Source organism: Perca fluviatilis, chromosome 5 (genome assembly GCF_010015445.1).
Source record: "Perca fluviatilis chromosome 5, GENO_Pfluv_1.0, whole genome shotgun sequence".
NCBI classification, from domain to species: Eukaryota; Metazoa; Chordata; class Actinopteri; order Perciformes; family Percidae; genus Perca; species Perca fluviatilis.
This window is the reverse complement of record NC_053116.1, coordinates 16,857,187-16,873,023: the sequence shown is the minus strand read 5'-3', so window position 1 is coordinate 16,873,023 and position 15,837 is coordinate 16,857,187. Positions and strand designations below refer to the sequence as shown.

At 40.8% G+C, this 15,837-nt stretch overlaps 1 protein-coding gene across 12 annotated transcripts in view; it reads left to right on the top strand.

The window, feature by feature from the left end:
* Positions 1-15,837, top strand: part of LOC120559618 (membrane-associated guanylate kinase, WW and PDZ domain-containing protein 1-like) — a 92,609-nt gene that overhangs the window by 43,359 nt on the left and 33,413 nt on the right. For 6 of the 12 annotated variants that reach the window (XM_039801464.1, XM_039801465.1, XM_039801463.1 and 3 more), the window contains 5 exons: positions 9,603-9,722; positions 13,120-13,308; positions 14,410-14,677; positions 14,986-15,033; positions 15,304-15,386. In XM_039801464.1, the coding sequence (XP_039657398.1) occupies positions 9,603-9,722; positions 13,120-13,308; positions 14,410-14,677; positions 14,986-15,033; positions 15,304-15,386 (708 nt within the window). The remainder of the gene's footprint in view (positions 1-9,602; positions 9,723-13,119; positions 13,309-14,409; positions 14,678-14,985; positions 15,034-15,303; positions 15,387-15,837) is intronic. The other 6 variants (XM_039801468.1, XM_039801467.1, XM_039801474.1 and 3 more) reach the window with 3 other exon arrangements.

Genomic DNA, 15,837 nt, shown 5'->3' with positions numbered 1-15,837 from the left:
CCTCGGTTGATGACTCTTAAAAGTGTCCATCATGATTCAAATACATAGAGGAAGGTGATAACATTTCTCCAAGCTCTGTAATTAATGACTGAGGACGGAGCTTGGATGCTCCTGAAGTTTATGATCCGTGTTCAGTAGCAGTGAGTGAGTGGCCCAGTAAAAGGAGACAGGATTTGGGTCATAGCAGGCACTCAAACAGGCCACTTTGGGGACACATGTCCCCTGCTCCGGAGCTTTTTATGAACTGCCAGTGAGGACAGAAACTGCCTTCCACAAACTGCTATTTATAGTTCACACTACACTATGTATGTGTTTACACACCTCTTCTCTCCCCTCTATCTGTGTATTTGATTGTGTGTCTGTGTGGTTCTGTCAGTGTGGATGCTCCAACCTGCATCCCTGTGAGTGTGTTTACTGTAAATATCATGCCATATTTACAGACTGCAGCTAAATATACAGCAGAGTACAGTTTAAGGTTTGTACTCAAGATTTGGCTCTAAAATGTGAAAAGAGATATCTCTTTGATTATTGTAGTTATTGTTTAGTCATTAAAACCAAATAAATGTCTTGTTTTTTTTTTCACCAACAGCCCAAAAATATTCAGTTAATGGTATAAAACAGATTGGAGCTTCAACGATTAGTCGATAGGAAATTAATCTGAAACAATTTTGATCTCCGATGAATCATTTAAGTAATTTTTTGAAAAAAGGCCAAACATTCTCTGGTTTCAGCTTTTCAAATGTGAGGATGTTGCTTTTCTCTTTGTTGTATAATGTAAATTAAATATCTTTTTTTAGTTTTAGACTGTTTTAGACAAAAAAAAAGCAATGATTTGTCATCTTGGGCTTCGGGGAACTGTGCAGGTTCTGATGTTTTACAGACTAAACGGTTCATTGATACATTGAAAGAAAAATCAACAATTAAAATAGTCATTAGCTGCAGCCCTAAAACAGATAAAAGGTTGATTCACGTTGTGTCCATCAACTAATCAGTTAGTTGACTACACTGGTATGTTTTGCATTGTGCAGTGACCGAGACATAGAGACAATGGTAATGACGTGACAGAAACGAGGGGATGCTTGCCTGGACTCCTTAATCCTTTCAGCAGTGCTTGGATCAATACCTCTCTCACACACACACACATGCATGCATGCATGCACACTTCATCCTTGTGAGAAAGAGAGCGAGATGCTACTCACTTAAAAACACGATGCTTAGACAAAATGAAAGTGGAGGTGTGAAGAGAAGCAGCACAGAGAGTGTGTTGCACAACAAGCCAATGGTGCAGTGTGTGTTTGTGTTTGGCTTCTCGGTGGCGTGACGGTTGTTTGTCAGACGGCGAGAGGTGAGAATGAGGGAGGAAATGCGAGCTGTTGTGTTGTGCGAGGGATTTCACGTGCCCATTAGGTGACTGTTTTTCCTGCACTGCCCTCGTCCTCTTCCACATACTCCATCTTTATTCTTTCTGCCGTTCCACCATTTGGCAGAAGCCCCCTGTCACAACAGCCCTGTACTTCCTCCATTCTTCTCCCAGTAGGGATGGACTGGAGCTGCTGATTGACATCGTTGTTAAGAGAGAGATTAATACGGATTGGATATTGTGTGTTTGGTTTCTAAACTCTCCAAAGTAGCAGGGACAACTCATCACACCTAGAAACCCATTGCTGTGTCAGACCACTAAAGCCTATGACTATTTTCAAAAGCAGGAATACAGAAATAGAAATAAATTAAATTTCCTTGTGGTGAGAAATAAAGATGAAAGTAGAGGAGGAATTAATGGAGAGGTAGAGGACAAAATGCTTATAAGATATGTGGAGCAGACAGTGAGAATTATATTTATTCATTACACAATCAAAAATAAATGCTTGGGATTTTTTATTTTATTTTGAAAGCCATATTATGGATGCGGTCCAGCTGACTGACTACCAACATTGCCTGCAACAACAGCCTAATACAGCCAGAGATTAATGGATTGTAACCTTGGTAGAAACAGTGCAGCTAAATCTCTGAGAGTAGACACATTTCTATGGTCTACACTGTAGTACTGCACTATGAAGCTGCAAAAATGTTTGACAAGAGCAGTTCAGCAGATTGTATTCAAAATATTTCTAGGTAAATTGCAGTAGTACTGTTATCTCTACAGTAACACAATTCATCTTTTTTAGCCAATTGGGATGGCACTTTTTATCTGTCTTTCACTCCACAACTTTATACCAGACTGAAATATCTCAACAACTATTTAATGTATTGCCATGAAATGTGGTACGGACAATCATTTACCCCTAGGGATCAATTTCAATTTGTCCATTACTTTGGTACAGAATTGCAAAACCAATGGCATTACCAGTAGCCCCAGCTGTAGTGGAATTCATTTATCTGCTTCTCCTGAGGCATACTATTTTGGAGCTTCACACCTTGGGAGCAGCACACAATGTCTGAACTTTGTTCTTACTCTATCCATCCATCCATCCATCTTCGTCCGCTTATCCGGTGTCGGGTCGCGGGGGCAGCAGCTCCAGCAGGGGACCCCAAACTTCCCTTTCCCGAGCAACATTAACCAGCTCCGACTGGGGGATCCCGAGGCGTTCCCAGGCCAGGTTGGAGATATAATCCCTCCACCTAGTCCTGGGTCTTCCCCGAGGCCTCCTCCCAGCTGGACGTGCCTGGAACACCTCCCTAGGGAGGCGCCCAGGGGGCATCCTTACCAGATGCCCGAACCACCTCAACTGGCTCCTTTCGTACGCAAAGAAGCAGCGCGTCTACTCGAGCTCCTCACGGATGACTGAGCTTCTCACCCTATCTCTAAGGGAGACGCCAGCCACCCTCCTGAGGAAACCCATTTTCGGCCGCTTGTACCCTGGATCTCGTTCTTTCGGTCATGACCCAGCCTTCATGACCATAGGTGAGGGTAGGAACGAAAACTGACCGGTAGATCGAGAGCTTTGCCTTCTGGCTCAGCTCTCTTTTCGTCACAACGGTGCGATAGATGGAATGTAATACCGCACCCGCAGCACCGATTCTCCGACCAATCTCCCGCTCCATTGTCCCCTCACTCGCGAACAAAACCCCAAGGTACTTGAACTCCTTCACTTGGGGTAAGGACTCATTCCCTACCCGGAGAAGGCATTCCATCGGTTTCCTGCTGAGAACCATGGCCTCCGATTTAGAGGTGCTGATCCTCTTCCTTCTTACTCTAGTCTTCTTTTAACTACTGTTGTGTTTACATTAGCATTTTTTACTTTTCTACTTGTTTCAAAGCCAAAATATCCTTGAATAAATCATCTATTGTGATAATGTTTTAGTCATGGTGACACTTGAAGAGTGTCACTGTGACTAAAACATGGTGATATGTTCTCTGTTAAAATACAATTGATGAATGTCCTGTGTGGTTCTGCCTGTCAGCTTTCACTGTTGTTGTGTATATTGTCCTCTATTAAGTCCTGCAGTTGCCTCAACTATGTTTAAACCGGGACTGAAATGATCATTCAGTAAATTGATTATTTGTTCTTACCATTTTTATTTTTTGTAGTTTTACATGGAGTTACTATATGTGTGGCCAAGAAATAGTCCCACGCGTAACCTCCCGTAAAACTCGAACGTGTTATTTTTTTTAACACTTTCTTTAGATAGAACTGATGAGATTTAACACGTTAATTAGTGAGCTTTAGAAGTGCTGGAAGGGGAATTTTCTTCTTTACGGGCAGAAACAAGCCATTTCCCCTTGCTTCTAGTCTTTATGCTAAGCTAAGCTAATAGGCTACTGGTTCTAGCTTCATATTTACAAACATGAGAGTAGCACAATCGTCTCATCTAACTTCATGCAAGAAAGCAAATAAGCATATTTCTCAAAATGATGAACTGTTCCTTTTAAGTGTAACAGACCCTAAACGTATAGTCAACAAGTATTCAGCGAATGACGTAACTGCTAAACAGAGGAGTTGAGTCCTGTACATATTATCTGAGGCTGTAAAACTCCTTTCATCTGGTTTTACCAAATGTAGTTCTGGTGTTTTGGTGGATTTAAGACAAACCAGCAGTGAACACAAAGCTTTAGCCTGTGCAAGATTAGTAGGCTATGTTTGGGTTACTAAGGAAGGAGCTGTGAAGACTCTCTATCTGTAACAAGCTGTCATAAAAACAGTCTGAGCCTGTTATATAATACCAATACCTCTCTATGTGTTATTTGTTGTGTTATGACACATGCATGTATTGTAAGTTATTTACATGAACCGCTTTTCTGTCTCTTACCCCAAATTGAAATGACAGCACAAATACATTGACATGGTTAGAAAACATGCAGAATCAATACCTTGTAACACCACACACACACACTCTCTCAAACACACACACACACACACACACACACACACACACACACACACACACACACACACACACACACACACACACAAACAAGCTTGCACCATTTCTTACAGCCACTGCATTTTTTTTTTTATGAAAGTCTCAAACCGTTATAGGTTTAGAAAGTGTGCAGCATCTTTTCAGTTAGGTACACTTAAGCTAGTGTTAGTGTTGAATGAAAATTCCATCAGTAAAACTGAATATTTCTTTAGTGAATAATCATAACCCCTGCTCATTAAACTTAAAATGCAGTGTCCAAAAGTGGTTTTTTCAAGAGCATATTTGATGCCTGCAGAAGGCCCGGGCCTGTCACATTTGATTTTCTGAAAGCAAAACAAAGTAGACAGCAGAACACGGAGATCTAACCGTAATTTTACCACAGTTCAAAGAAATATCAATCAAAAGATCTTTCAGTTGTGATTAATTTAATAATAATTTTTTAGAAATGTATGATAGCTTTATAAAGCTTTTAATGTTTTTTTTTTTTTTACCCTTGGGATGTGTCTGTACTGGAAAAACCAAACAATAAGAAATACAGGGAGTGGAGTCAAATAATGTAATCCAGTGTTAATAGCCCTGCAATAAACAAAGCTTATAATGTTTTTTTTTGTGACAGAAAGATGTTGCTTAAGCTCTTTGGTTATTTTTAAGTGGTGGTTTGTGTTGTTGTTGTTGTTGTTGTATTGAATTGCATGTATTTTACAGGTGTTATTGTAAGATCACCTTTTTTAAAACCCTTTAAATTTTTTTTTTTTTTCTTAAAAAAAAAAAAAAAAAAAAAAAATTTTTCCATACTCTCTGCTTGGTTTGGTGGTATTTCAAAACTAAAGACATTTTCAAATGTGCTTGTGTTTAATTTTTCCATTCATGCATGCGCTGGCTGGTTTCTCACAGTGAAAGAATGGAGCCCATTGATGACTGTCAGTGGAAGTTAGTTCATCAGAGCCGGGGGTCAGGACTGAGTATGGCTCAGTCATTGTTTCTCTGGCCAGACAAAATAGAGACTATCCACAGTGATAGTAGAGACAAGCCTGACCTCGCTGTTGCTGTCGTATACTGAGATCATTCAGTCTCTCTCTCTTGTGAGTCCAGCTGAAGACAAGCTGCAGGGTATTCAACAGGAATTAGCTCCCAAACTTAACAGAGTCTCCATAGTTTATGATTCTGCCGTTTCTAAAAAGATGTGATTGTTTCTTTAGCAACAGTACATTTTATCATCAAATGGGCTTGAGCTGTCAAGTGCTGATAAAAAAGATATTTTATCGTTTTATGTATGTTTTTCATCTCTCAGTTATAGAAGACTTTCTGTTTAATAGCGGTGGGCAATATAACAATATATGTACCATGGCACAATGTAGATTTGTCTACTGTCAGAGATTTGCTGCATCATTTATACCATAATAGCCATCCCATTAATATCTGGTTGTATCAGGCATTTGTTGACACAGTTGCAATTAATGATTACTTTATAAAAAAACTGGATGTTTAGGGCTGCAACTAACAATTATTTTTGTTGTAAAATATAAATGTTATAAAAATAATTTCCTTAAAAGTTTCCAAAACCCAAGGTGTCCTCATCAAATGTCTTGTTTTGTCTTACAGTCTAAAACCTAAATATATTCAGTTTACAATGATATGAAATAGAAGGCAAAGAAGAGAGGAAAAAAGGCCAGCAAATGTTTGGCTTTTTTGCTTGAAAAGTGACCTAAACAATTATGAAAATAGTCTTTGCCAATTGATTAATCAATGTGTCAGCTCTAATGAATTTTGCATCAATGTGGTGAAGCACGTGGCTCTGTAAGCTACTTACATTTGCAGGATTAGTGAAAAACAGACATTCCTGTCTGTCTGCTAATTTTAGCATTTCATCCATTAACATTTTAACAATTATTGTTCACATTTTTGATTAATCTTCAGATTTCTGTCTTGATTAATCAATTAATCATTAGCTCTATAAAACATAAGAAAGCAGAAAAAAATGCCCGTCAGAATGTACTTGAGTACATGGTCACATCATCAAATTCAACAATGTCTTCATTCATTATTTATATCACAACATATACAGTATATACACACTTTGTATATCGATATAATGATACCATGAACCATATGACCTACTATGGAATGTGTGTTATTGCATATCTTCATATCTTAACACTAATGCCACTTCTGGCATTACTTCAGTACAATACTTTTATATATTAAGGTGATTATCATGTCAAGCCCATTTGTGAATCTGTGAAGGTTTTTGAACAGTATGGCCACACAGCTCTACTATCAGGGCATCGAGTTGGACCCACAGCTGTTGTTGTCTTTGTTTTTTAACGTATTTGTGCCAACTAGCTAGACTCTACTTTTTTGTAAACTGTGCTTGTTTATGTATAATGCAGTGCTGGATGTAAGTGGGTTTTACTGCCCAGCTTTTGTTGAACTAGTCCAGCTTTAAACTGCTGATAGATGCCTGTTGACCAATAGTCTAATTTCTGTTTAGTTTTTCCATCTTCAGAAGGAGAGAGGCTGCTCTTGTTTGGGAGTAGGTTTAAAACACTCAGGTGTCCACACATGAATTGTGTGTTTCTTTCTACCCCAGAATATTGTTATACTGCTGTATCATGATAATCGTGACAATTGTCTTCTCTTGTTTGAGTTCACTGCAGTCAATAGTTTTCCAGTAAGAATGTGAGATTCTATTAGTGGTTCCCTCTACGTCGTCGGGACATGTACTGTATCCTTGGGCATCCATGGCTGTGCTGTGACATCATAAATGACATCACAATGTGGCGACAGATGATTGATTGCTCCCACGCAGCAAGAGTGATGTCCTACTGTACTGAAAATACTGCATTTAAATTTCCTCAATATTTCACAGAGAAGCCCAGTACAAACAGGAGGTCAAGTTACATAACCCAGAAGCACATATATAAATAATAAAGTCTGCAAATTTGATGCAGTACCACTCAAGTCATCATGAGGGTTAAAAAAAAAATCAAAGAAATCAGATAAATTGTTTTATGCCAAACATATAATGATGCAACACATAACAGAAGTTGAAAGAGGCAGTGTTCCGCCTTCAATATTCTGTAATATAGGCACACAAGAATTACTCATCCTATCAGATACAACCACTGTGGGGAATAGCCTGGAATAACCGCTCAATTCCCTAACAGCGTCATTAGAGCACACAGAGCCTCAGAAACATCTTGCACCATGGGACCACCTCATCCTATGACTCAAACTCCCAGACAACTTCACTTTCATCTCATCCTGATCCACTGAGTCGTTTACAAAGCAGCGCGTTGGTTGTGTGCTGCTGCTGTAAACGGTCAGTTTTTGGTTTGTTGCTCACATTCTGAGCACTACGTCTTGTAAACTAAATTACCTCTTCCTTTATCCTTGAGAATAATTTTCAAAATGGCAGGAAGAGAAAAGCGATAAAGAGAATCAGTGTCTGCCTTTGCAGTGCAGGTACAGAGTTGCTTATTATTATTATTATTATTATTAGGTGTTTGTAGGCTGGATGTACCCTGAGGGATGCAGAGTGTGAGCTTGCATATTGGAGAGGCTCAGGTAAACACTTGGAACAAGAAAGAGTCTTGTTTCAAACATGAGCTTTTTCACTCGTCTAGAATAGAACACAGTAAAGTGGTTGAAGAGCGAGAAACTGTAATTTCTGTTTTCAAAAAGTGATTTTTTTTTTTTAGCCATGTTCATGGTATAGTTTTAGCGATAATAATGTAGGTCCACCACTTTGGTACAGACTGAAATATCTCAACAACTATTGTATGGATCGCCATGGAATCTGGTGTATATATCCATGGTGCCCTACAGATGAACCTAAGTGACTTTGGTGATCCCTGACGTTTACTGGAGCAACACCAAAAGGTCAAAGTTTTTACTTATCCTGTGAAATATCTTAACATCTACTTGATGGATTGGCGTAAAATTTTGTTCAGACATTAATAGTCCACAAAGGATAAATCCTAATACCGTTGGTGATTTCTCTAGCGCCACAAATAGGTTGTGACTTTGACTGAAACTGAGGAATTGTAATGACTTCCTTTGCCCTCAGACTGTTCCTGTACCACCATCATCAGGTCAAAAAATGTATTTGTCCGTTGCTTTGACTTATGTACTTATACGTCTGTTTACCATCAGCGAGACTCAGTAAGAAGCATTAAATCTGGCCCACAATGCTTCTCTGCTGCTGCTGCTGCTGCTGCATATTACAGTTGAGTGTATCTCGCTTGAGAGGGGTGTGAGATGTACCCGTTTGTATGTCTATATGTATACACTCCTGTCCTGACCACAGATGGGTTACAACTTCCGTCAACCATCTGGCCTGTCATCTCATCTCCTTTTTGTAAAGACAGAGACACAATAGCCCCTGTCTCTATTGTCTGGTGTCAGTTTCTTCCTACAAAGTGTTCCCACTACAAAGTGAAAACACGGCAGACCACTAATCATTAACTCCAGTAGGGGATCAGGCTCAGGGCATTAAGACCAGCAAGGAACATTTTAATGTTGGTTTACCTTTTTACCTGAATTTAAAACCAAAGAGGTGATTGAGGACCTCTAATGTGATATTCTATCCAGATTATTTCACTGTTTTCTCTGGTGCCGTGAAGGAATAAGTCCTGGTTTATATTGCCTCAGACTGAAGAGCTTTTATTGTACTACACTTAAAATCTAACACCTAAGCATGGAGTCAGTGTAGCTGTTCAGCATTGCAGTCGTAACAAGGACAATGCAGCTTTAACAATCAATAACAGCTTAAGGAAAGTGACTATAATACTATTATGTTAGTGCATTTTACAATCTCAGACTCACCATGAAGAAATTGATGGATTGTTAACAGAATCAGGACTATTCCTTAAGGTGACCTTTATTTTATCTCCTGACTTAGCAGGCATCAGTTCCCCATGAGGAAGAGAGATGCAAATCCTCGATTTAATTTCCTGACGTAATAATCACAGCCACTCACCAGTCTTTCAATCACACTCTCTTGATTTCAGAACTCTCTCATTTACTGCTTCCCCGTGGCGGTCATCATCTCAAAAAAGCTGAATGAATGTTGGGACTGCGTTTTAACACTAATGTTAGGCTTATTGAACATGTAGTGCTAGAAGGAAAAATCCAGATTTCACCTCCAGTCAATTGTAAGCAACATAGCTTGAATTAATTTAATTTTAATGGTTTATTGACAGCCATCTAAACTTTGTTTTGTTTCTTCCTGTCCTTAGGTACGACCCGCCCCCCTCGAGACGGAGAGGTCCCAGGGGTGGATTACAACTTCCTGTCTGTGGAGGACTTCCTAGAACTTGAAGATAGTGGCACACTACTGGAAATAGGAACATATGACGGTGAGGAAGATGATCATAACTGACACTCCATACAACTCATGATAGCACGCAGGTGTCCTGATTCTCCACAGATACAATGAGCATAGCAACATTTATTGTTTCCTACATGAAGGCTGGCTGTAAGGCTTTGCACTCAGTTGATTCTGATTAGACTGTGTATGAGGGGTGGGGGTGTATCCAGGAGACAGCAGGACAGCAGTTCACATCTGCCCCTCTCACTCTGATTAGGACAGTTGTGCAGCGATAAGTCTCGTACCAACACAAACCTGTGTGTTTAAACGTGTGTTGGTTGATGTGTGTTTATTCAGTGTGTGTTTGTGTGTTATGCAGGGCTAAGCCAAATTGTGTGTGTGTGTGTGTGTGTGTGTGTGTGTGTGTGTGTGTGTGTGTGTGTGTGTGTGTGTGTGTGTGTGTGTGTGTGTGTGTGTGCGCGTGTGTGTGTGTGTGCGCGCGTGTGTGTGTGTGCGCGCGCGACATTAATCTGCTTGGCACTGGTTCTGCTGTGTGTTGGCACGTTCCTCCCTTTCACGTAAGCCATGTCAAATACCTGTCCACAGGAGTTTGTGGCCATCCAGACAACCACAGCAAGACATGAGTATTGATTCATAACTCAAGTTTTATGGAGATATGATTACATAGAAACCTCTTTGACTATACATACTGTAGAGCTTTCCAGCGGGTGTAATTGTTTACATATATAAATACACTAAAAATGATGGATGTTATTATGTTCCGGAGTATTTGAGAAAATAAGTGTGTACATTTACCACCTTATTCCAAAATGCAGGCCTGTTTTATGTTATATTTCATATATGTTATAATCATACCAGGCTACAGGTTTGTTTTATTATCATTCCTGGTCACCAGACTGGGTCTGCTCAATTAGTCACAGTGCGCAGGCGGTTCGCCTTTAGGTTGTTTTTTTTTCTCATTCAATTGATGTTCAGGACTGGTACGCCTTGCCGGTGAGTGACTATAAACCAGCAGTTTGCTGGTAATTCAGATCAAGAATTGATGTCACATGATTGTGTAGTTTCATTGGTTAATACTGAGTTTTGTGTTTGTGTTTCATTGCAGGTTTACAACCTGGCTTGCTAACTTACTAACTTGCTAACGTCACTAACAAGCTGACAGGCTAGCGTAGCGGTAGCAATCAGGCTACCTAATGTGTGGATGCTTAGCTATGTGTTATGTGTGCGCAATAAAAGTTCATAAAGTGGCTTGAGTTGTATCCGCCGTACTTGTCCTGAAACCCTTCCAGTGGGGAGTTTATTGAGCTATAGTGGTAGCTAGCTTAGTGAAAACTGGACACATACCATCTTGTGATTTCTCTCAATGTTTTGTTAAGTATTTTTGGTAGATTAACCAGTAACCAGTAGAGAGTCGACAAGAAATTAGGGGATATGAATCAAAACTGTTTAAGGAAAATTTCGGCATTTAAAAAAATATTTGCTTTCTTGGTGAGTTAGCCGAGAAGATCAATACCACTTTCATTTCTGTACTGTAAATATAAAACTACAGCCAAAAGGTGGCTAGCTTAGCATAGAATAAAAACATTGGAAACAGGGGCTAACCGCTAGCCTGGCTTGTTCTGAAGATAAAATCTGCCGACCAGCACCTCTAAAGCTCATTAATGAACATCTCGTTTGACATCTCGTAGACATTCTAGCTGTCTCGTCCTGTTTACAATCTAATCCTAAACTAAGATAATCGGCTGCTGCCTGTAGCCTTAAATTAAAGGACAGACATGAAAGTAGTATTGATGTAGCATGTATTTTCCAGGCAACCAGCAGAGAAACCAAGAAATGGTCACTGTCAAACAAATGAGATGTACCGTTTAGGGCTGTCCCAAACGATTATTTTTTAAACGATTAATCTAGCGATTATTTTTTTCAATTAGCGATTATTTTTCCATCATTAACAATTTACACAAAACTAATTTCAATAAGGTTCAAATCTCTATTTATTAAAATTGTTTAACACTGCACTGTTAAAGTAAAATGAATTTTAGTGCAACCTGAAGCCAGATGTAGGCTATCAATCCAACCACAAAATAAAGTCACTTTCAGGAGGAATACAAAAATAAAAACTTAAAGTAAACAGAGCAAGTGCAAAAAGAGTAGCCTGTATTTGCTTTTTTTTTAACAGTAGGTAAAATAATGAATAAGCTCTTGTTTAACATCCAAACTCTTTTCCCTTTAATGTAACTTCAATTATTTGTATCTAAAGGCTGGTTAAGCACTGTAGGGAGGAGAAGTTGGACAGTTGTTGTGTCTCGTTCCAGTGATTAGCACATCTGGGTGATGGCGTCGGATATGCGTTAGCATGTTAGATGTATTTCCACTCGCATACCCAACAACTGCTGAACAACGCCGACACACAGTCCTCGTCTTATCCATCACACTCTCGCCTGTAGCCTACTACTGGAACTGACCCGAAGTCCGAAGTTTTCGAGGCGGGGACGGCATGTGACGAGAGGGCATGAGACGAGAGGGCATGACACGGGAGGCTCCAGGCTGCAGCCATACGGTCTCAAAGTTTTGCCAAACTTGTGATCTTAAAGAGGCCGGCGGGTCCTCTAACTCCTGTGGGTCGCCACCACTCGCCATACTCGTCCTATCGTGCTGCTATCTCTGACTCACTCACTGGACCGTCGACCTGACAAAAAACTGCACGTAGGCGGAAGAGCTCGGCTAGCTTCAGAGCTAAGGCGGGGCTACAGATTAGGGGTCCCTAGAACCCGCGTTTCCAACAGTAGTTCCGCATTACATTAATTAATTTGCACGCAAGTTTTATTTATTTATTTTATTTAGTTTTTCAGTCTTTATGTTAAGCTATGCTAACTGGTTGCTGGCTAATCTAACTATGCTAGAAAGCAAGTAAGTGTATTTCCCAAAATGTTGAACTATTCCTTTAAAGTTGCCCTTACATGGTATGCATTAGATCCCTTGGTCACCAGGGTGCCTCTATCTCTCATATTTACAAAGAATATATGAATACATGATTTGTACCATACCAGAAAAAAACTTCATGCAACACTGACCAAACAGTTTCAGTCAGAAAAAGCTGCTAAAACAAGCTGGCTGTTGTGAGCGGGTCCATTGTTTTAGCTTAGTATGCTTTCAGTGTCCAGACAATACAGCTTTACAGTCTTGAACACAAACTAGAACTGTTCTGCTTTCCCACCAGCTGGGTATTTTGACGATTTGTGATCACATTGTGATCAAGCTTCATGTCTTCTCCTCTCAGCGTAAGATTAGGAGGTTTCATAGATCCTTTCCCTGCTACCTCTCTGTCCCTTGCTCTGCCTGTTTTTATCTCAGGCTTCCTCTCTCTCTGTCTCGGTTTCTCCTCCCGTGTCTCTCTCAAGCATGCTAATGTCCTTCTTGTTGCCTAGGTAACTATTATGGGACCCCCAAGCCGCCAAGGCAGCCCATCGGTGGTACAGTGATTCTCAGTGATGCAGGCTCCCAGCAGTCCACCCCAAAGCGCACCAAGTCCTACAATGACATGCAAAACGCCCGAGTAGTGCCTGCTGACGATGACGATGACGACCAGGCCACGGAAATGAACAACAGTTTTACAGGTGAGGGCGTCGCTGCACCTCTCCAGCCTCCTCAAAAGTTTCTTTTGTAGCTCTCTTTGTCTGTGCATGTGTAGTATTCTCCATCTGTGATGTTTAGAGTGGATGCCTGTTAAGTCTGTCTGTGTATGAATGCGTGTGCCCCGAGGTTAGGAATACAGAAGGAGAGAGATCATGTGTGTATGTTTATGATCCTGTGTACGGTGCTGGGTGTCTGGCGGTTACATCATGTCTTTGTGATGCTGATTCCTTTTTCTGTGAGCTTCCAAACACTGCCATCTGCCTGTGAGGAGGGGTGTAGTGGGGGAAGATGTAGATTACAGGCTACACTCATTTTCTCTCAACGCTACAGGCCTTAAATCTTTTCCTAGCTGTATCTTACCTTATCTTTCACTTTTCTTGCTTTTGCTCATCAGAATCAGAATCAGAATGGGTTTTTATTGCCAAGTACGTTTTTTAACACATACAAGGAATTTGTTTTGGTGTTATACCTTCTATATGTTCATCAAGTGTAAATATTTCTGCCTCAAGTGACGGTAGTATTTTCATACCAGATTTTTCTTTGCACATCTTAGCAGAATTTTTATCTACATGTAAATCAATTCCATAATATATGTATACAATTTTTCTTTCTTGATGCTGTGAATCTATGCCGGCTCTGTGTCCCCCTGCCAGGCTGCCAGTGTTGAATTAGCATTGGATCAAATCTTGAAAGGCCCACTGAAGTGGTGGACATTGGGCTAGAACTGGGGAGTAATGGGGGTTGGGATAGCTAGCTTTAGGAGAAATAGGCTTATGGGTGGAGGGGTAAAACAGGGTGGGGGTCAAAAAGAGTTTGGGAAAGACTGTTGCTGAAAGAATTAGCATATTCCTGGGGCCCTTTCAGTACACTAGAAATGGGCGGGAGCCGAATTTAAGCTAGGGGGAAGGGGAAGTGCTGGGAGTTGGGTTAGGTGGTTCAAGTTAAATATGTGCTAAAGAGTATCCAAAGTAAGCATATCTGCTTATTTCATCTGTTCTTTTCTTGCATGCACAATACATAACTGTTTTTTGTTCTTTCTTGTTGTTGTTGTTGTTCCCTGTTGTGCCCGTTGTGTTACCCAGGATCTTTAGTGCGTAGTCTCTTCCCCTCTCCTTTGTTGTGCACAGGTAACCCTAACGACCAGGACGAGAGCCGCGGCGGCATCCTCCGGCCGTACCCCGCACGTGACAATGCTCCATCCTGTGGTCTGAACAATGCGGCCACCTCCACCACAGAAAGCGGGCAGCAGACCCTTGCAGAACCGCAGGTCTCTCCGGAAGACCCACAGGGGCCGCTGCCTGAAAACTGGGAGATGGCCTACACTGAGAGCGGAGAACTTTACTTCATAGAGTATGTATCAACAAGCTGCAACATTTTAGTTTGAGCTGCTGCAGCACACTCTTTGCACTGCCTGAAGAAACATTTCTCACCGTAGCTCATACCGTAGTTGGTGTTTTCTGTATTTTACCTGCACAATTATCCCTTTTGTTCGTCCAGTGGCTTGTCTTCCCCCATGATTTGGTTTTTAGGCCTTCCCAGCCAACCTGCCCAGCCCCCTGGGTGCCACTGCTTTCCTGTTAATCCCTGCATGTCCCGATCTCTAAAGGAGATCACATCCTGATCACCTGACTACCTCCACCTCTCTGTCCTCTCTGCAGCACGGCAAAGGCACACCACCAGGACATGGATGTGTATTTTCAGAGCTTGTATGTTCATTTCTGCTATCACTGATTTACAGTATGTTGTTGTTTAACAATAGAGGGAAATGTCCGATCGTTTATTGTTGATATCCTGTGTGTGTCGCCCTGTTGTTCTCATTCCTCTTTGCAGCAGGCGCCTTCTGTCCTCTGTAAACTTGCTGACGCGGTTTACTCTCTAATTCTTATTGATGCAGCCACACACCCCTGCTGTGCTTTTATATGCCGGTTTGACGGCCTGTGTTGAATTATTCTGTTGTCTTGTTTGTTTCCTCTCAGCCACAACACAAAGACCACATCATGGCTGGATCCTCGGTGTAGAGACAAAGGCTCCAGGCCTCTGGAAGAGTGTGATGACGATGGTAAGCTGCTTCACATCATTGACACAATAAAAGTGTACATTTACACTTCAGCAAAGTGCTTTAGGAATCAGTAGGTGGTGTGTGAGGTCTCACACATTGTGCTCTACTTGTGTACTGGGTGGTGGCATTGATAATTTCCCAGCAGCGTATTTATATAACAAAAGATTTGTTACGAGTCCTACATTTGCCATACTGCAAACAAACTATTATCACATAACAAGATGAAAAATAATTCCCAATTAAACAGCAACATTTTTTGATTAATTCCAATTGACAGTTGTGTGGTTCAGAATCCAGAAGTCTGATTGCAAAATTGCACCACCAAGTGGTGAAATTTAAAGTGGCACGCTGCACTTCTCTACATTGTTCAGGTTTGTTTAGATGTTGTTGTATCCTGCTAATATACGTTTTGAAACTAAGGGGTTTCTGTTTCCCTATTTGCCTTTCTCTG